The sequence below is a fragment of the Dromaius novaehollandiae genome, chromosome 5 (assembly GCF_036370855.1).
Source record: "Dromaius novaehollandiae isolate bDroNov1 chromosome 5, bDroNov1.hap1, whole genome shotgun sequence".
NCBI classification, from domain to species: domain Eukaryota; kingdom Metazoa; phylum Chordata; class Aves; order Casuariiformes; family Dromaiidae; genus Dromaius; species Dromaius novaehollandiae.
The window spans coordinates 69876900-69893743 of NC_088102.1; the positions used below are offsets into that span (position 1 = coordinate 69876900).

A 16844-nucleotide genomic window follows, 5' to 3' on the forward strand; every position below is an offset into this window, starting at 1 on the left:
GTGTTTGGTCTGTGCTTTGGTCTCCATAGGTATGTGACCTCTTAGGCATGTTGCTCAGCTGTAGAGGCTGAGTGTTTGAGCCCTTCTGGTAAGGTCTCGAAAGTACCCTGGGGTAAAAGAGGTTGCCATAATTCGTGTTTATACCTGAAAAAGTTGACGTGCAGACTCCCAGTGTCCCCAGGGCAAGGACCTAAACTTTTCTTAATTTTGTATGGATTAGCCTTACACTTAAAGCTGAGTAGACAAGTAGACTTTTTCCTCTGTTGAAGGCTTTCCTGTCCTAGGCAGGCGGCTGAGCACTATCTAGTTGGAGGTGATGTAATAGCACCAGCCTGAATGCTGGAATTGTAGCTTGCTGTTGTACTTGATCTTCTTTATTCTACACAGTGGATGTACTAAGCTTGGATGACCTAATCTTTGCATGTGCGTACTGTTACGTGAAGTTCACACATAAAAATGCATAAACAAGTTTGCTGTTTTAAAGCTATTGAAATAGCTGATCTCATGAGTATTTTCAATGTTTCGGTCATGCAGCTCTCAAGAAAGAGAGCTCTCTTACTACAGTGGAGCAAAGTATGTGGCCCTGGGGTGCCACACGTAAGGAGCTGCCTCTGGGACCATCAGGTCATTCTCACTTTTTCAGTTGCTTGATATTGGGGATGTTACTTGTAAAGCCATCGACACTTTATCCCTTTCGTCTTCTTTCTTCCCCCCACGCTCTCACACTTCAGCCTTTTTGGTCTTTCTAACAAGTTCTGGTTACGTTTCGTGAAGCCACAGTAGCTGCAGGCTTAGTTCTGCTAGACGCTCACTTCAATCTCAGGCGCCTCAAACAGCTTACAGACTTCACAGGAAGTTCATTTTTGTTTCCACTGCTATAAATGGATACAAGTGGTAGGCAATACTTTTCTAAGCTTACCTACTTATATTCACCTAGCTAAAGATAAAGCTGGAAGTGAAACAAATGAGAGGGTAGTTGTTCACGTTATCTTTAGGCAAGATGTATTTAATGATGCTGCTATAGTGAAGAATGCTATACAACTTGTAATAACTAGGTTTGCCCAGGGGACTCTTTACTGTTTCAAAGAAATGTCTTTTTATAGCATCCTTCCAGTATTATTAGTCATGATATTGAATGTTCATGAGGTACTTAAATACCAGGTAAGGAGAATATACCTCCCCAAGCCTAAAAATACAGCTCTACAGAACAAATTGTTCATAATTCCACCAAAAATAACCATGTAGTTCCTTTCTCCTGTGGAAAATCCCCCTTGGTAACAGCAGGAAATGAGACCAAAAATGCTGTGTATTAGGAGGAATTATTTTTGAAGAGTGACAATGCTGCACTGATAGTGCAAGATGGTAGGAAGTGACAGATCCGAGCAGTAAGGAGTTTACTTTCTTAAATAAAGTTGCTGGGATTCACAGGGGTCATTTGTACCCCCACTAAATGCTGGGATGGTTCTTCCATTTCATGTTTTGGGTGGAGTAATGCTAGGAGTTTTTCTTTCAGGTTTATGCTACAGCAGCTGTCAGGAAACAAAAGCAGTAAGTCATTATTATCTGATGGCTTCATGCCCTGCTGGTTTGCAGAGAGCTTGGGGAAGAATACAGTGTGTTTAGCTAAGAGTCCCTAGCTTGCTTCTGTTACAGCAGTAATGGCAGGATTTCTGTTGAGGATTAGCTTGTTCATTAGCAGCAAATGAAACTAAATAAGCAACTCCTCGTTCATAGTGTCCTGTGTGTGCATGTGCCCCCCTGCCCCTTGTCATCCCCCCCACGACAAGTTGCGGTTGTAGAAGGAGCAGGTATATTAAATCTTGTTCTCTGAAAGTGTGCCAAGGCTTAGGTCTCTAGGATAGTGAAGTTGTGATATAGGGCCCTATATAATTACATGAAAAGGTACAGACTTTGCAAGATTTGGTGTATTAGTGTTACTGCTTCTTAGCAGCAACCTAGTGTGAAGCCTGCACTGTCACATTTCCTTCATAAATTCACTGCTTTGAAGTCAGCCTACACCTAGTATGCAAACTGCCACGCAGGGCAGAGTGGTAGATGTGCGAGAGTAAAGCGCTCAAAATGATGGGATTTTTAACTATGTCTTGCACCGAAGGACAGGGGGAAAAAGCATGAAAGCACAACGTAGCTCTATTGCGTGTGTCCCCTGACTTTGGCGTTATCCTGCGATATTTGTGGGCACGTGGAAAGATGTCTCTTTCTTGTGTGAAACCTTGCACATTCCTTATGTATGTCTTCAGGGTCAGCTGCTTTAGCTTGTTGCTGTCTCAGCTAAAATTACTTCTGGAGTCCCTGTGCTGATGGAGGATGAGTCCTTAGAACATGCCGCTTAGGGAGCAGCGCGGCTGGACAAACGATTCCCCCTGGTTCTGTGTCAGAGTGTCAAAAATCTGCCTCTTCCAGGGTAATGTTTAAAACAGTTGTTGCTGTTGCTACAACTCCAGGTTTACTTCTGCAAGTAAATATATTGGGGGGGGGGGGGGGGGGAGTTAAAGGGTGTTCCCCCCCCCCCCCGTCTAGTGAGCTTTCTTTTTCTAAAAGCTACAGATATCCAAGACAGTCTCTCTTTAATTTCCATGCGTGGAAATGCATGCGGAAGGGAGGAGGATCTCAGTGCATAACCTAGAATTTCAGTGACTCTGATTCACTTGTCGCTCCCTGTATATCTTTGTGGTGAAAAGGCAAGATGCAGGTTTGCCCGACTTCTTTTAGCCAGTTGTCAGCCGCTGACTTGCCATGTGTTAAACGCTCATTCTAAAGTAACATAACCTTTTGCTTTTGTTTTTTACTGGGTGCATAGTGTTTACGTATGGGACAATGCTATTGAAACCTTTTCTGTTTTATGTGGTATGGCAGCTGGAAAAACTGAAGATAACTCACTTTATCTTTTGAGATGAAATCAAAGATTTGGCCAGATATTGCAAGTGTACCTGAGCTGTTCTTGTGTACTAAGTAGATGACTCAATTTCTTTGCCTAGGTTACTACCTGCCACATTCATTCGTCCAGCGATGATGAGATTGACTTTAAGGAAACCGGCTTCTCGCAAGACTCTTCCTTGCAGCAGGTGAGTTGCAGTCTTCTAACAGCATAAGCTTTTCTTTTTGTAAAAAATACTTCTTCAGTGGAATTCTTCACTTCGGTCACAGGCAAATAAGAATCTAAAATTTAAAAGAAAAGCCGTTCGTGTGTGCCTGCGCAGAACCGTTCTGTCAAATCCGGAGATGTGGTTTTTAACGCAAGTCACGGCATCTTGGCATGCCTTTGGATTTTTAGTCTTTGATCATGCTGTGTGTGCAGATCTCCACTCATTTATTCATTTAAGAAAAAAGCCCAAATGCCAAGAGAATTTGGGGATCAGCCAGGCTGAAAGCTTAAATGTAAGCTGTGTCCAGCTTGAATTTCTGATGGCTTCGTAGCCTATTAATTGATTTAATATGGTGATGGCATGTTTTTGGAGTATTTTTGGGATGATTCGATTACGAAGCACTTAGTGCCATCTTGGATGAAGGAGGACAGCAGCTTTGTAATAGCACTGTCCTCTCCACTATGCATCTCCTTCAGTTCTCCCCTTAGTGGTGAGAGAGTGGGAGGTGCTGGTGCGTAGCCACAGAGCACAAGACTGCGGGTACAACCTTTATGCAGAACGCAGTAATAAATACTTTAACCTTTAGCTCATCCCAAAAGCTATGTTGCAACTGTGTGGTCTTGAGCACCAAAACTGACTTTTGTACTTTATCTTCTACAGTTTTTATAAAAAGTAATTATTAAGTTTGAATTGGGGGTGGTGGCTCCAGTTCTAAGAGGTTCTGTTGTTCCGTTTTTATCTGTTTCAGTGATCTTGCACATGTAAGATGCACCTGAATACAGACTTGATAGGTTGGGTGCCTTCTGTAGCAGCTCTAGTGAGAAAGTAAGATCTTTAAATATATCTGTGCTTTTCATGCACCCCTTAATGATCTATTGTGTCTTGGCAGTCACAACAGCTCCAGGTGGTTCATCTGCTAGAGAAATGCAGATGGTCTACTGCTTTATCTTTAGAGTTTGTCACTGTTTTCTTAGTATTTATTTTTAAGCTAGGATAGTGAAATCTACTGTTTCAGTTGTCTCGTGAGGAAAGCGAGATACTAGACAAGATAAATCACCAGTGGGGAATGCATTGAAGTTACTTAAAGCATTATCCAGTTACAGAAACTCATTCATAAATTTTGTTTTTGACTTCAGCTAGAATACCCTATGTGGGCCAATATTTAAAGGAGGTAGATTTTCAAGATTTTTCAAGTGCCCCTGTTAGGAAATGGGTAAAGGAGGAAAATAGTAACTTAGGAACCTGTTCACCTTGGGTTTATTGTTTGTCAAATGTAACTTCTGCCTGTGCTGAATTACATTTGCTAGGATTTCTCTCTTCTAGCATCCAAATTCAATTTGATAACTGTGTTTCTAATGAAAACCCTCCCTTCCACAAGGGGAGGCTTTTTTGCTTTCCCTCCAAAACACTTATTAGGCTTCTGAATAATGCTTTAAAACTGACTCGAAGCTTTCCTTCAACCTAATCTTGGCATGTAAGAGTTCTTATGCCAGTAGTATTTCCAGTGCTGTCTTTCTGTAGCACTGGAAACTTTTACTTCAGGAAAGAATTGCCCACTTATTTACATTTTATCAACGATGTGATCCGTGCTTCCGCCATTTGTGCTTTCTTTTGCCCTCTACCAGCTTAGCACCGCTTTGTGCCTCTTCCTAAATCTGAGGCTGCCTCTGTCGACTCAGCTGAGGCCTGCTCCCAGTATGCAGCCTGGTAAGAGCAAACACTTTTGGTGTGCAGCCGGAAGATATGTTACCTTCCCTCTCTATAGCAAGAGAGAGAGCTATTTAAAACCTCTATAGAAAAAAAAATTTATATATATATAAAAATTTAATATATATATATATATTAAGAGCACAGGATAAAACTTCCTGTCTCGAGTCTCAGGCAACCTAGCAATTAATAACTGTATTTTATTTAACTGTTGTAGACGGTTCTGATCTAGTGATTAGAATTGCGTGCTAGTTTCATAACCAGCTGATGACCTGAGGTTCATGTCTAATTTTTATTTATGCTGGTGAGTGGTATTCATATGGCTCTACCTTGTGCTGTAAGGTAGAACAAGCCCATTAAATTTCTTTAATTGCTTTGCGTTTCCTCCACGGAGAGAGATGTGCTAGAATATCCTAGTCTTGGTTAACTTTATGCATGGAAATACCGATATTAATAGTCTCTAAGGAATGGATGGTAATTTAGCTTTAGTCCTGGGAAGTAAGGGACACAAACTATAGTTATGGATATGAAGAAATACCCATGTATATCTTAATGTGTTTATACCCATTATTACATGCCTTAAGGCTGGCAGTCTGTTGGGAGTTGACACTGGCATCTTTATTTAGGGAAAGAAAAAAAGGGGGGGGCAAAGTTGAGTCAGTGACACTGCACTGAGATGTAGATTGTTCATTAGTTTTCTTTTTAGCGTACCCACTAATTTCTTCTGAATGCCGACAAGAGGCTGTTGGTGTGCGTGCCTGAGGCGGATGCCGCTAGCGATTAACTAGATGATGAATATGCAACTGTGCTTTCGTTTCTATATATAATCCCCTTCCCCAGATCTTACGGCTTATAATTTCATGTTGATAAGAACAAAGGCAGCTTTCTCTGGTATCAGTACCTTGTCTTATTTCCCTGTTTCTTAGGGGTGCATTTGGAAAGGCGCTGATTGAGACATGGTTAGACTAGAGATTTAACTTTCTTATTAAGAGCTGCTATTAGATTGGCTTTCAAATCGGTAAATGTAAGTAGGTGTATAGTCAGTATTGCTGCCTAAAATGTAAAGGTTAAGGCAAATCCTTTTCCTGTTCTCAATGTTTAGATTAGAGAGTTTTATTTCTTTGGAGCAAAATGGGCAAATAGTATTTAGAGTATTATTAGAATCATTATATCACTGTCGTTGGTCCTGGGGTTGCCAGGCCTTTTCTGATTATCAGATGCAACAAATGACGTCCAATTTTATTGACCAGTTTGGCTTCAACGATGAGAAGTTTGCTGATCAAGATGACATCGGCAAGTGAGTATAACATTATGCTGGCTTTGATTATAGTCCTGGGAATTTTTGTTTTTATTGTGTATTTGACTGTGTTCTGATGATAAACAGCAGCCTTTATTGATGCGGAGCAGTCATCGAAAATGAGTCGTCTCTCTTTTTCCTTTTGTACCAACTGTGTGCATTAGTTGATTGAGTGCTCTTAAAAAGTCTCCCTGAACATTCACAGAGGAAAGCAACAGCTTGTTCTCCCTTTTTTTTTTATTTCCTGTGCCTGGGTTGTGCCAGCATGGGAACACAGTGCTTGTGAATAAATAACTAAATTACAGCTCTGTTCTTTAAAGCCATGTGCCGTTGCCTTGTTGGGAGCCCTTTAACTGTTCTCTGTTGTGCCTCGGAGCTATCCCACCTCTGAATCTACGTACCAGACCAGATGTATAGCTCTGCTTCTAAGTTTGCCCCGAAAAGACGGCAGGAACAACACATCCATGAGTGTTCTTTTCTGTAGGGAAACGGTAAGGAAGGGCATCGTAAATCTACCTTTGTGTTCAAAGGCAAGGCAGTTCAGACAGATTTCTACAGTTAGGGTAAGTGAAGGAGAAATGAAAATGGTCTTTGTCCAGTTTAAAAACAACAACAACAAAAAATCTATATATTTTTCAGCTCTAAATGAATTGAGGGAATAATGGGGATGGGAACAAATGGGAATTCGTGCTGAAAATAAAATTGATTTTGACTGGATTAGAATTCATGGATTAGGATGCCAGACTATGTAGATAAGAGTAAAATGTATTACTTGAAGATGGTTTCTAGAAGAGCAAAATGAGTTAAATGTAAAATCAGTTCTGGTAGTGTGTTTATGGCACAGTGCCTTTCTGTAAGGCAGTTCCAGTAAGTGATTAACAGCTGAAGTTTGCATTCCAAGAAGAGTAGCTGGAGTTTTGCCCACGTAATCAGCTGAGACTATAGATGAAGATGTGCCCTTAACAGAGGGAGTATGTGGGGAAGGGAGGGAAAGCAACTGAAGGTACTGTTTCTCTGGATTAGAAGCAAGAGGGTATTGGGGCTGGGGGGAGAGAAGGGGAGGAAAGGATCAGAATTTGCTTGCTAGGATCAGGCTGTCGGTATTATATGATCCTGCTGGAAAGAAGCTGGCCTAAGTGTTGTATAAGCACATCTCTTGAGGTGTGTGGTAGGTACGCTAGTGTTACACATACCGGTTGAATTCAGCTATTGATAAAATGCCTTTTGCTTTAAAGGTGTGTGCCTTCCTGTGCAAGAATCAACTGCAGCTGAAACTGTCTGCTCACTGTTGTGCAGGAATTTGCACAGTAGCTCAGTGCCGTGATTTTGATAGCTTGCTACATTGGGATATTGTCAAAATGATCGACTCGGAACTCCATTCGTAGCGGAAGTCCTTACATTTGCAATCCTGTAGATCACTTACCTTGTTTCCTAGTTGGTCTGTCATGCGGTGAGGATTAGGGGAAGAATTGTACATGCTCAGCTGTGTGGCTGGAGGAGGAAAGTCTGGTAGAATTTCCCGCCTTTTTCTCCTCTGCTGCTGCTTACTTCTCCAAAAGATTTAGTTTGCCTAATGCAGTTTTTAATACAGAACACATTTGTTATTCATCTGATGAAACTTTGGGTGGCTTAATATATGAGGAGTTTTAAGACCTAATATTTAGTGTTCAATTTGGGTGGGGACTGACTTCTGTTCAGTGGTTGGTTTAAAAATAAAGAAGATATTTGGGTTTTTCTTTAGGAAATGGAAGTTGGTATTGCATCTTTCACTTTACAGAGGGATCAGCTCAGCAACGGGCAGAATGGTGAACTTGATTAGCAGAAGTAAGGACCGATTGTGTAGATCTCTGCAGGATTTTGAGATGATGTGTCATGCTAGTCAGTAGTCAGCTTAAACACTCTTTAGGTCTAATTGCTTCTCTTTTTCCAGTGCATAACGGTACAGTATTTGAGGTTTGCTGTGTCCACATAGCTAATCACAGGATAGAGGCATCTTTCTTTTGTACTTCTATTTAAAACGTTTCACAATTAGAAAAAACAAATGAATGCTGGGCCTCTTCAGTGCAGAAGTTGACTGTTCTTTCTGTGTTGGAAACTACTATGTTGTTAATCTTACATTTTTAGATTACCAGAAAATGAGAAACTTAAGGTTTCTGAAAATGAAATGTGTTTGTCTACATCATTTCTTTTTTTCTGTTTTATTGCATACATCTTTGCTTTTCTCTTTTTTTTTTTTTTTTTTGCAGTGTTTCTTTTGATCGCGTGTCAGATATCAACTTTACCCTCAATACAAATGAAAGCGTAAGTATGTTTCTGTACTCTCGGAACTCCTGTGCCAGAAAGAGGGCAACCGCTGCCTTTTCAGCTTCCATATGACCTCAACATTTTGGTGGTGGTTGATGTTATATTTACTCCTTTATGATATGTCGTCTTTAGAGAATAGCTACTTTACCTTGTTCCTGTAGCACGGTGCTAAAACAAGTATCACTGAATACAGAATATTTTCTTGACAAGCTTCAAGTTGTCAAGGCATTCTGTTTTTTACTGTTTTTTAGAAATGATTTTGTTCACCAGGTTAATTATTCTATAGAATAATTGTTTCCAAATTGTTTACCAGAATAAATATTATTAGTTAATCATAGTCTGTATTTTTTATATATTTAGGGTAATATAGCCTTGTTTGAGGCATGCTGTAAGGAGCGGATACAGCAATTTGATGATGGTGGCTCTGATGAAGAAGATATCTGGGAAGAAAAACATATTGCATTTACGCCAGAATCCCAGAGGCGTTCCAGGTAACTTTCTTTTTCTCCCCTATTCAGATAGCGCTATAGCGAGCCCTCACTGTTGAGTACATCTTCTGCTTCAAGTTGACTGCTCACACGGTGGCTGTCTGGCATGATTTCTTGTAACTTTTCCTGTTTCATAACTTCACAACTTTTCATTTTTTCTGGCATAACATTTCAGTTATTCTTGGAGAAATGATTAGAGGGATAGGCCGAGTGCTGGTCTCCTCCAAGTTTAATTTGCAGAAGGCAGCAACAGCTCTCCTGCCTACTCAGTTGTTTTGGTGTACCTTAGCTCTCCTAGCTCTCAGGCCTTCTGAATGCATGTAGCTAAGAACTTCTCTACAATATCACTTATATCGCTCCTGCCTTTTGCTGTCGTGGCTGCAAATGTGATATGGTTCAAAGACATCTTCATCTTCTGATGCTGCCTCGGTGTTAATGTCGGTGGTGCCAGTGGTGCTCTCCGGGAAGGGAGAGGTTTCCATAGGGCTCAAGGAAGTGTGTAATTGGGGGCTGGAACGTGTCCTGGGACACTTGGGTTGGTTGTTAGGTTTCAAAATCAATTGAGCTATGTCTTGTTAAATGGTGTTGGAAAGAGTTTTATATTTAGGCGCCTCCTTTGGCATTCTTATCTAGCACAGAAAGAGTGAACAGATCTTTTTCTGTTCAGATATTGTTGGTCTGACTCCTTGCTCTCCTTCTGCTTCCTTTTGCATGACAGCAGTGACAAAAATCTGTTTTTTTTTCTTGTGGAAAAGGAAGGAAAAACCTCGCTACATGATGAAATGGCAAATCTAAAACGTTGTTTCTTGGGGTGAAAAATGGGGTGGGTGGCTAACAGGTAATGAATTATAACTCTGTCAGAATTGATAGTTGTTGTAGTTCTCTTTATTCTCCAATTCAGCAGTGCTTAACCGTGCCCGGGGTCTGATCCTAATCACAGAACGTAAACTCTCTTTTGTATTTTAAGTTCGGGCAGTACGGACAGTGAAGAAAGTACAGACTCTGAAGAAGAGGATGGAACGAAACAAGACTTGTTTGAATCGCATACCAATACAGAGGACAAAATGGAAGTAGACTTAAATGAACGTAGGTAGCTTTTATCCCAACTGCTCAGGGTTACGGAAAGTGTTAGATCCAGCAGTATTATTTTGTAGGAGTTTCTCTTTTACTTGCTTTTATTCCAGCTGTCTTGATAATAGAAATTGCCTTTTTTAACTGTAAAGACTATTGATAATAGAGAGCATGCAAATATTGGGAGGTTAGAAATCTTTACAGTTCTTGAGTCAAGCTACAGTAGTCTCTCCAAAATTCAGGTTTCTCCTCTTTGGGGGTGGGGGGGAAAGAGAAGGATGCAACTTAAACACTTATCCATTTGAGTGCCTTCAAAATTGATAGGCTAGTAATCTCAAAATACTATTATATCTACTGGAATCCTTTCAGACCAACTTTTATCTTACGAGGCTCTTCTAAAGGACTCCAGAAGTAGACCAGCCTCGATTTGTTGGCTTGTTTTGTCTTATGTTTAAGATGTGCGTCAGGCTCTTACATGGCAACTTGACTCGCTTTTAAAACAATTCCATCAGTTTTCACCTACAAGTTAGAGTAGACTAAACTGGCTCTAGTTAAATTGGCAACATCTGTAGGTAAATAAGCCCTGTGTTTTTTATCTAGACTGTAAGGAAATGAAAATTAAAATAGAAGGAAAAGTTAAGGGTTTTCTTTTCTTTTGTCAGATTGGTGTCGTTGGCATCTGTGTGTCAAACAAGTTTTGATCCATGTGGGTCTCCTCCCATATCTGCCTGGGTTGGAATTTCTAATTGCTAGTCAGAGCTTCCTTTTCAGCCTGTTTTTTTGTATGTAAGTGTTAATGAAAAAAATATCTCCCTTGGGTAGGTGAAGTATTTTGAATTGACCTATCCTAAATTAGATGCCTTTAAGTCAAATTTGCTCCAAGAATTAAGATCCCAATAAATACTTACAAGTTCAAAAAGATCTTAAGCTTTTCTGAAACTTAACAGTGCTGTTAGTGCATGAGAAATTAGTGTCTGTATTTAAGTTGGCTTGCTCACTTTCTTTCCTGTGGGGAGGAAAATGTGCATAGGAAATGGTGAATAAGGGATGAAAACTCTTAAGATCTAAAATATATATATTGTTGTTTTTAGAAATTAGTGTTGAAAGTGATAGCAAATGTTGGTTTTAGGTTAAAGAATAAAGTGGGATTACACTTGTGATCTAATATGGTTTATCATTTATGTCCTTCAGATAAGTTGCGTTGCCTTTTGTAGAGTACTGTGAGTTACTGCTATTAAAATTCTGCCTTACCAGCAGAACTTCCCTTTTGAGAAATGTGTTCACTTTTTGACAGTATACAGAACTTCCGCATGTGCATTAAAGTCCATAGTTAAGAACTGTGTTCCTTGCTTTGGGATGTTTATAGAGAATCAGTGCGTTAAGGGTATGGGTGTTCTTGTTGTTTATAGAAATCTGTTGCTAATGAACTTGTTGATTCTTTCTAGCACCAAACTGGTCAGCTAACTTTGACGTACCCATGGAGACTGCGCATGGTGCCAATCTGGATTCCGTTGGGTCTGATGTGTGGAGTACGGAAGAACCTATGCCAGCAAAAGAAACTGGCTGGGCATCCTTTTCGGAGTTCACATCTCTGAGGTAAGCATATTAGTGATCCAGGGCAAGCTCTGAAGTGCCATATGTAATGGAAGCTGCCCTTTGGGGTGTCTCTGCCCAAGCCTGTGTTGCAGTGTTTCGGTGGGTATGGGGTATATAGTGTCTGAAGGGGGGGCCCCGTATAACAGTATAACTTTGTGTGATCTCACTACAACATAATTGTTTTTTGTAGGGTGAGTGTATCCTAAAGTACCATTGTCTTAGAGTTGTTTTATTTCTTGTGTGTTTTTTCTTTCTTTCTTTTTTTTAATGGTATGTGGGTCCTTGGCTGCTAGTGTCTACTTTTTATTGAATTATTTGCTTATTTAAAGAAAGGGGTGTGACCATGGCATAGGAAGTCACAAAATGTTTATGATGGTTTTGTTTCTTGGGTGTTAGGAAGAACACACTTTTTCTATAAAAACCACCTGGTTTTACAGGTGCGATGCCTAGGCTAGGCTGCCCTGCAGTATTTTGAGAATGCCTGATGTACACTTTTGGGTTTTTTTGGCTAGAACGTTGCATCAAAAATAACCAAGTTCTCTGTGTAATGAGGAGCTCCCTAATTATCCGTGTAGGTACAAATCTTGCCTTGCCAAATGTTAGCAGTCAAGAACAAGTATCTCTTCCAGTCAGAAAAGCGTTGTCTCTGTGCTTCTGGCTGTGATCCGTCTGCCTGGGCCTTAAAAAGCTCTGACATAAAACTATGAATTGCCATTCGTACCTTCATTCAGATGTTATAGTCCAGTGACATTCTGACTTCCACCATAAAGCAGTGTTTTGTTTCATGTTTGGGGTAGGCAAGTTGGTAACAAAGGATTATTGGTTTGGAAAATGAAGACTTGGAGTTGCAGCGTTAGTGGGCAGAAAAGACATTCTGTAAATGGTGAGAAGCGAGTTAAGTGTTTTGAATGGTCCAAATTTGATGTCGCTTTTGGGTTCCTTCAGGATGATCAACTTGTGACTATTCTGTAGGTACTGTTAGAGAAGCAAATTATAGTATAAATTCACTTCTGCCGTTGGTGACGATTGAGGACTGTTGGCAGTCTCTGCGTAAAACTATCTTTGGATCTTTCGGGTCCCAAAGAGAATGTGCTCAAAAAGACAGCTGATGTTGGAAACATATTGTGAGGAGCCAGGAAGTTTCCACTACTTTTAATGAAAACAAACAAAAATAAAACACAAACAAACATACCCTCAACAAGCTCAGTTCTGGTGGTTTTTGCATTACTTTAGTTCTGTGTTTAGCATGCCTTAGCACATTTGTAGGAGTCTTGGCATCATTTAGTTTCAGTCGAGTTCTAGGTCTCGTAGCTGTGATAGAACTAAAAATACTGTTTCAAGAGTAAGCTTCATTTTGCTGTTCAGAAATGTTTCTAAGACTTTTTTTTACTCTGTATTTGAAGTTCAAAAGACTCCTTAAGAAGTAATTCTCCTGTGGAAATGGAAACTAATGCAGAGCCCATGGATCCCTTGAGTGCAAATGTAACTGCTCTTGCAACACAGCTGGAGAGTAAGTACACTGCAGTTACTCAGAAATGCAAACAAACTGATTGTAAGAGTTGTGCCTGAGAAAGACCTGCCTGAACTTTAAAATTCATGTCTCCTGAGGCCTCTCTGAGACTCTGAAATGAAATGGAAATGACTTGTCAAAGGCGTTCTGAACTTAAGGTTTCCTATTTAAAACAGGAACTAGTGTTACTGTCCTCTTAATGCTTTTATGTCATGAACAGAAAAGCATTACTTGGAAGCTAACTGTGCTGTTTTAGACAAGCCTCACTTGTGGCAGCATTTAATTAGCTGATGTGATGCCCAAGGAGAGTTGTAGCCTCTGGTTTCTTCTTGTGTGGCAGTAGGCCTGCAGCTACAGACTTCCCCTTTCTGCTCCATCCTTTTCCACTCACCTCCCCTGTATGCACACACTCATTCTTTCTTCCCTACATATGTGAACTGATTAAAGGTCAAGCCGGTATTAATTAACTTTCTGCGTGTGTTACTAGCAGACAGAACAAAGTACTGAGAAGTCCAACCTCTTTGGACTTCAAACCTAAGGCTTGTCTATACCTGAAAATTTATCAGCAAATTTGTACATTGACCATGTGGACTTCCTTGTGCAGTAATTGTGACGCTACAGAAAACTCTGTCACTATAATTCTACTGAAGTCTTGTGCAAACAAACATGTTTCAGCAACCGTTGCCAATCTAAACCACTAACTGGCTTGCAAAACGAAGGAACAGTAATTATGGCATGTTTGGGGAGGTGGTGTTCCCCCCCCCCCCCATAACCTCTGTAAGAAGTCGTTATGCTGTATATATGTGTATAATGGGAAGCTGCAGAAAACTGATAATTGTCTATGTAATGAAAGCTGCAGAAAAATTGTTTCTAGCTATATAGAATCCCCTGCTTGCTCATGAAATACAAATAAAAGTAGCAATATACTAAAGTGCTTCTTGATATCTAGCCCCGGGAAGTGTTGCTATGGAGGCCAGCTCAGATGGAGAGGATGATGCAGAAAATGCAGACAAGGTAACTGAAACAGTAATGAATGGCAGCATGAAGGAGACACTGAGCCTTACTGTAGATGCTAAAACTGAAACAGCTGTCTTCAAAAGGTGAGAATACCTATATATTGTCTTCCCACTCTTTTAAAATAAGCACTGTTGATGCAACATTACCTGTCCTCAAGAAGAGAACCACAAGTAATAACTCCTAAGGCTTTAACTAGGAACTTTTTTCCAAAATAACTATGTTCTAAAATTTTACTTGTGATTCTAGTTACTAGAACATGATTTTCCTTATCACACTTTAATATGCAGTGGGAGATGTTAAGTGAAGCTGCCCAGAAGATTATGGCTAGCTTTCCAATAACTTTTAAGCCTGATGTATTTCACACATTAAAGCATTTGAAATTTTGCACGGAATTGTTGGTTTTCAGATGGGAATTAGGTCTTCCTCATCCAAGCAGCTTGAGGAGAGAGGTTGGAGGTCAGCAGGCACCGCTTGTGCGAGTAACTCATCAGACACTTTGGGCGATGGCTGATACTGGTGTGGGCGGTAGTGTCAAATCTGTTCTGGACTGTAGGTGGCATGTAGAATTCCAGAATAACTGAGAGAACAAACCTTTTGGTAACTTCTGATATGAAGCATTTGTTTTAGGAGTAATGATCTTATAATGTCGTTACATGCCATATGGCATATGTTGACACAGTGGCCCTTGTATGGGAATAAAACATTTCCATCTGGTATACCAGGTGTTAAATTAAGTGATCAAACAGTTCTTTTAGTATCAAAACTTTAGGCAAACTGATGCAACAATCAGTCTGACCTGCGCAAATCATTTTGCCTGTATTCTTGAAGCTGCTTTTTCTCCCCCCTCTTGAGAGATTAAAACGTACTATTAGCACTGAGATGTCCAGCCCTCTCTCCGCTCTTGCAGCATTATTTCATAGTATCTGTCCCTCTTCCGGCTTTAAAAATTGAAAACAAAAAGAGACTGTATGTCTTGGGAATTGCTTCCAAGAACTAATCCATCGCAGTAGAAGAAACTTCCCTGGAAGTCCTTTTGTTATCCTTATTTCACTTGTAATTGTCCCCTGTTTGTGGTAGTAGATAACTGCTGTTCCTTCTGGACGCTTCAGGAGTTGAAATATAAGTGTTCAGTCACTCCTGTTTCCACCCATTTAACTATGCAAGCAATAAATTCTGTTTCAGATACTTCTAATCCCTTTTAGCACCTGATTAACTTCTGGTGTTTTCAGTATGGTGGAAGGAGCATTTCTGGCTGCGCAGTACCTATGAATCAAACAGAATTGGTGGGGAATTGAACCACAGCCATTTAGAGGAGGGATGTGATTATAATGTAGCATGAAACTAGTGGGTTTTTGACCTAGTGTCTGAATAAAGGATGCATCTGCTGTCCAATTTACTCTATATTTTAGGTAACATTTTCATGATTTGTGTCTTTATTCTGTTGGATGTTTAGATTTTTGCCTTCTTAAATTGCTTCAGTTCACATAAAGTTCTGTGGCTTCCGATATGGGTGGAAAAGCTAAATTAATATTAGAAGGCAGTATGTGATGGCAGCTCCTGCCTCCCTTCATGGCATTACTTATCCGAGTGGTGGGGTCAGCATGTGGATTCCTGCAGTTAGGTGGATGCACAGGCGGAAAGGGAGAGGATACCAATCTGGGATCTTCACTGGGAGGACTTGCACCTGCCAAAGTGGGATACTCTTGCACTTGGGTTTTGTTTAGGTTTTTGCCAATAGAAAATGAGTGGTTATGGAGTCAGTGTTAGGAGGAAGGGAGCATCGGAAGGTAAGTAGGAATGGTTAATTTTTGCAAAGCTGTGGAGACAAAAGTGGGGGTGTGTGTGTTTTTTTAACTAACAAAGCAAGGGAGAATGAGACTGGAAACTCCCCCTTAAAAAGGTACGTGTGGGTGACTATCCAGGCAGGGTGTTCATGGGGAGCGTGACTAGTATTTTGAAGAAGTACAAAAAGTGTATCTGGAAAATTGAGTCTTGATGAGAGCTTGCAATGCAAAAGAATATTTTAATAGGTTATGCAGATATATAAGGAGGCATGGGAGGAGAGGAGGGTCAGTTGAAAGAAAAAGGATCTGTTGAAAGGAGAACTCTAAAAATAGGAAGAGAAATCAGCAGACAATAGTGTTTTTGAAAATATTCATGATGTTTTACATATGTAGATTTGTTGCTACAGAGGTGTAAGACTGATCCTTGTGTCTTCTTTAGAGCTGCTTTATCTCAGGCTCCCTGTAGGTGTACAGCCGCACTGGTATGTTAGTGTGGTCACAGTGGTATAGCGGAGGTGGGAAAAAGTGGGATAGAGGCAGAAAAGCTTTATTTTAAAGGTAAGACAAGCATGTGTTTACCAATCGCTCTTGAGACTGCCTGATTATGAGGTTGTGTCTTGCCTAGCGTGGATGTATTGCTCGTACACACAACCGTGTTTATTTTTGGCCCTGAGAGAGGAAGTTTGTGAAATAGGGGTGCTGTCAGTCCTGTCTAACATGCTTGTCTCACTTGGCTATGGAGGCGGTGGAGTTTAATAAAGGTGGTGATGAGTTAATGACTCTGCTCCTCTGTTTCATGGGCAGACTTTATTGATGCCAGTTTCTAAGGGAATCTTGAAATTCTTTTATACCTCTTTCCTTCCATTTTGCATTCTTCTGGCTTCAGAGTGTTGAAATCCTATCGGTATGTACAGTAACTGTGACTGTTACCACTTCAGGCATCACACGCTTTCCTTATTTCCTCTC

The 16844-nt window shown here is 40.4% G+C and overlaps 1 protein-coding gene across 10 annotated transcripts in view; it reads left to right on the top strand.

The window, feature by feature from the left end:
* Nucleotides 1-16844, top strand: part of PPP6R3 (protein phosphatase 6 regulatory subunit 3) — a 63888-nt gene that overhangs the window by 39713 nt on the left and 7331 nt on the right. For 8 of the 10 annotated variants that reach the window (XM_064513239.1, XM_064513237.1, XM_064513238.1 and 5 more), the window contains 8 exons: nt 2997-3083; nt 6011-6108; nt 8355-8409; nt 8773-8903; nt 9868-9986; nt 11417-11567; nt 12971-13077; nt 14027-14177. In XM_064513239.1, coding sequence (XP_064369309.1) covers nt 2997-3083; nt 6011-6108; nt 8355-8409; nt 8773-8903; nt 9868-9986; nt 11417-11567; nt 12971-13077; nt 14027-14177 — 899 coding nt within the window. The remainder of the gene's footprint in view (nt 1-2996; nt 3084-6010; nt 6109-8354; nt 8410-8772; nt 8904-9867; nt 9987-11416; nt 11568-12970; nt 13078-14026; nt 14178-16844) is intronic. The other 2 variants (XM_064513236.1, XM_064513243.1) reach the window with 2 other exon arrangements.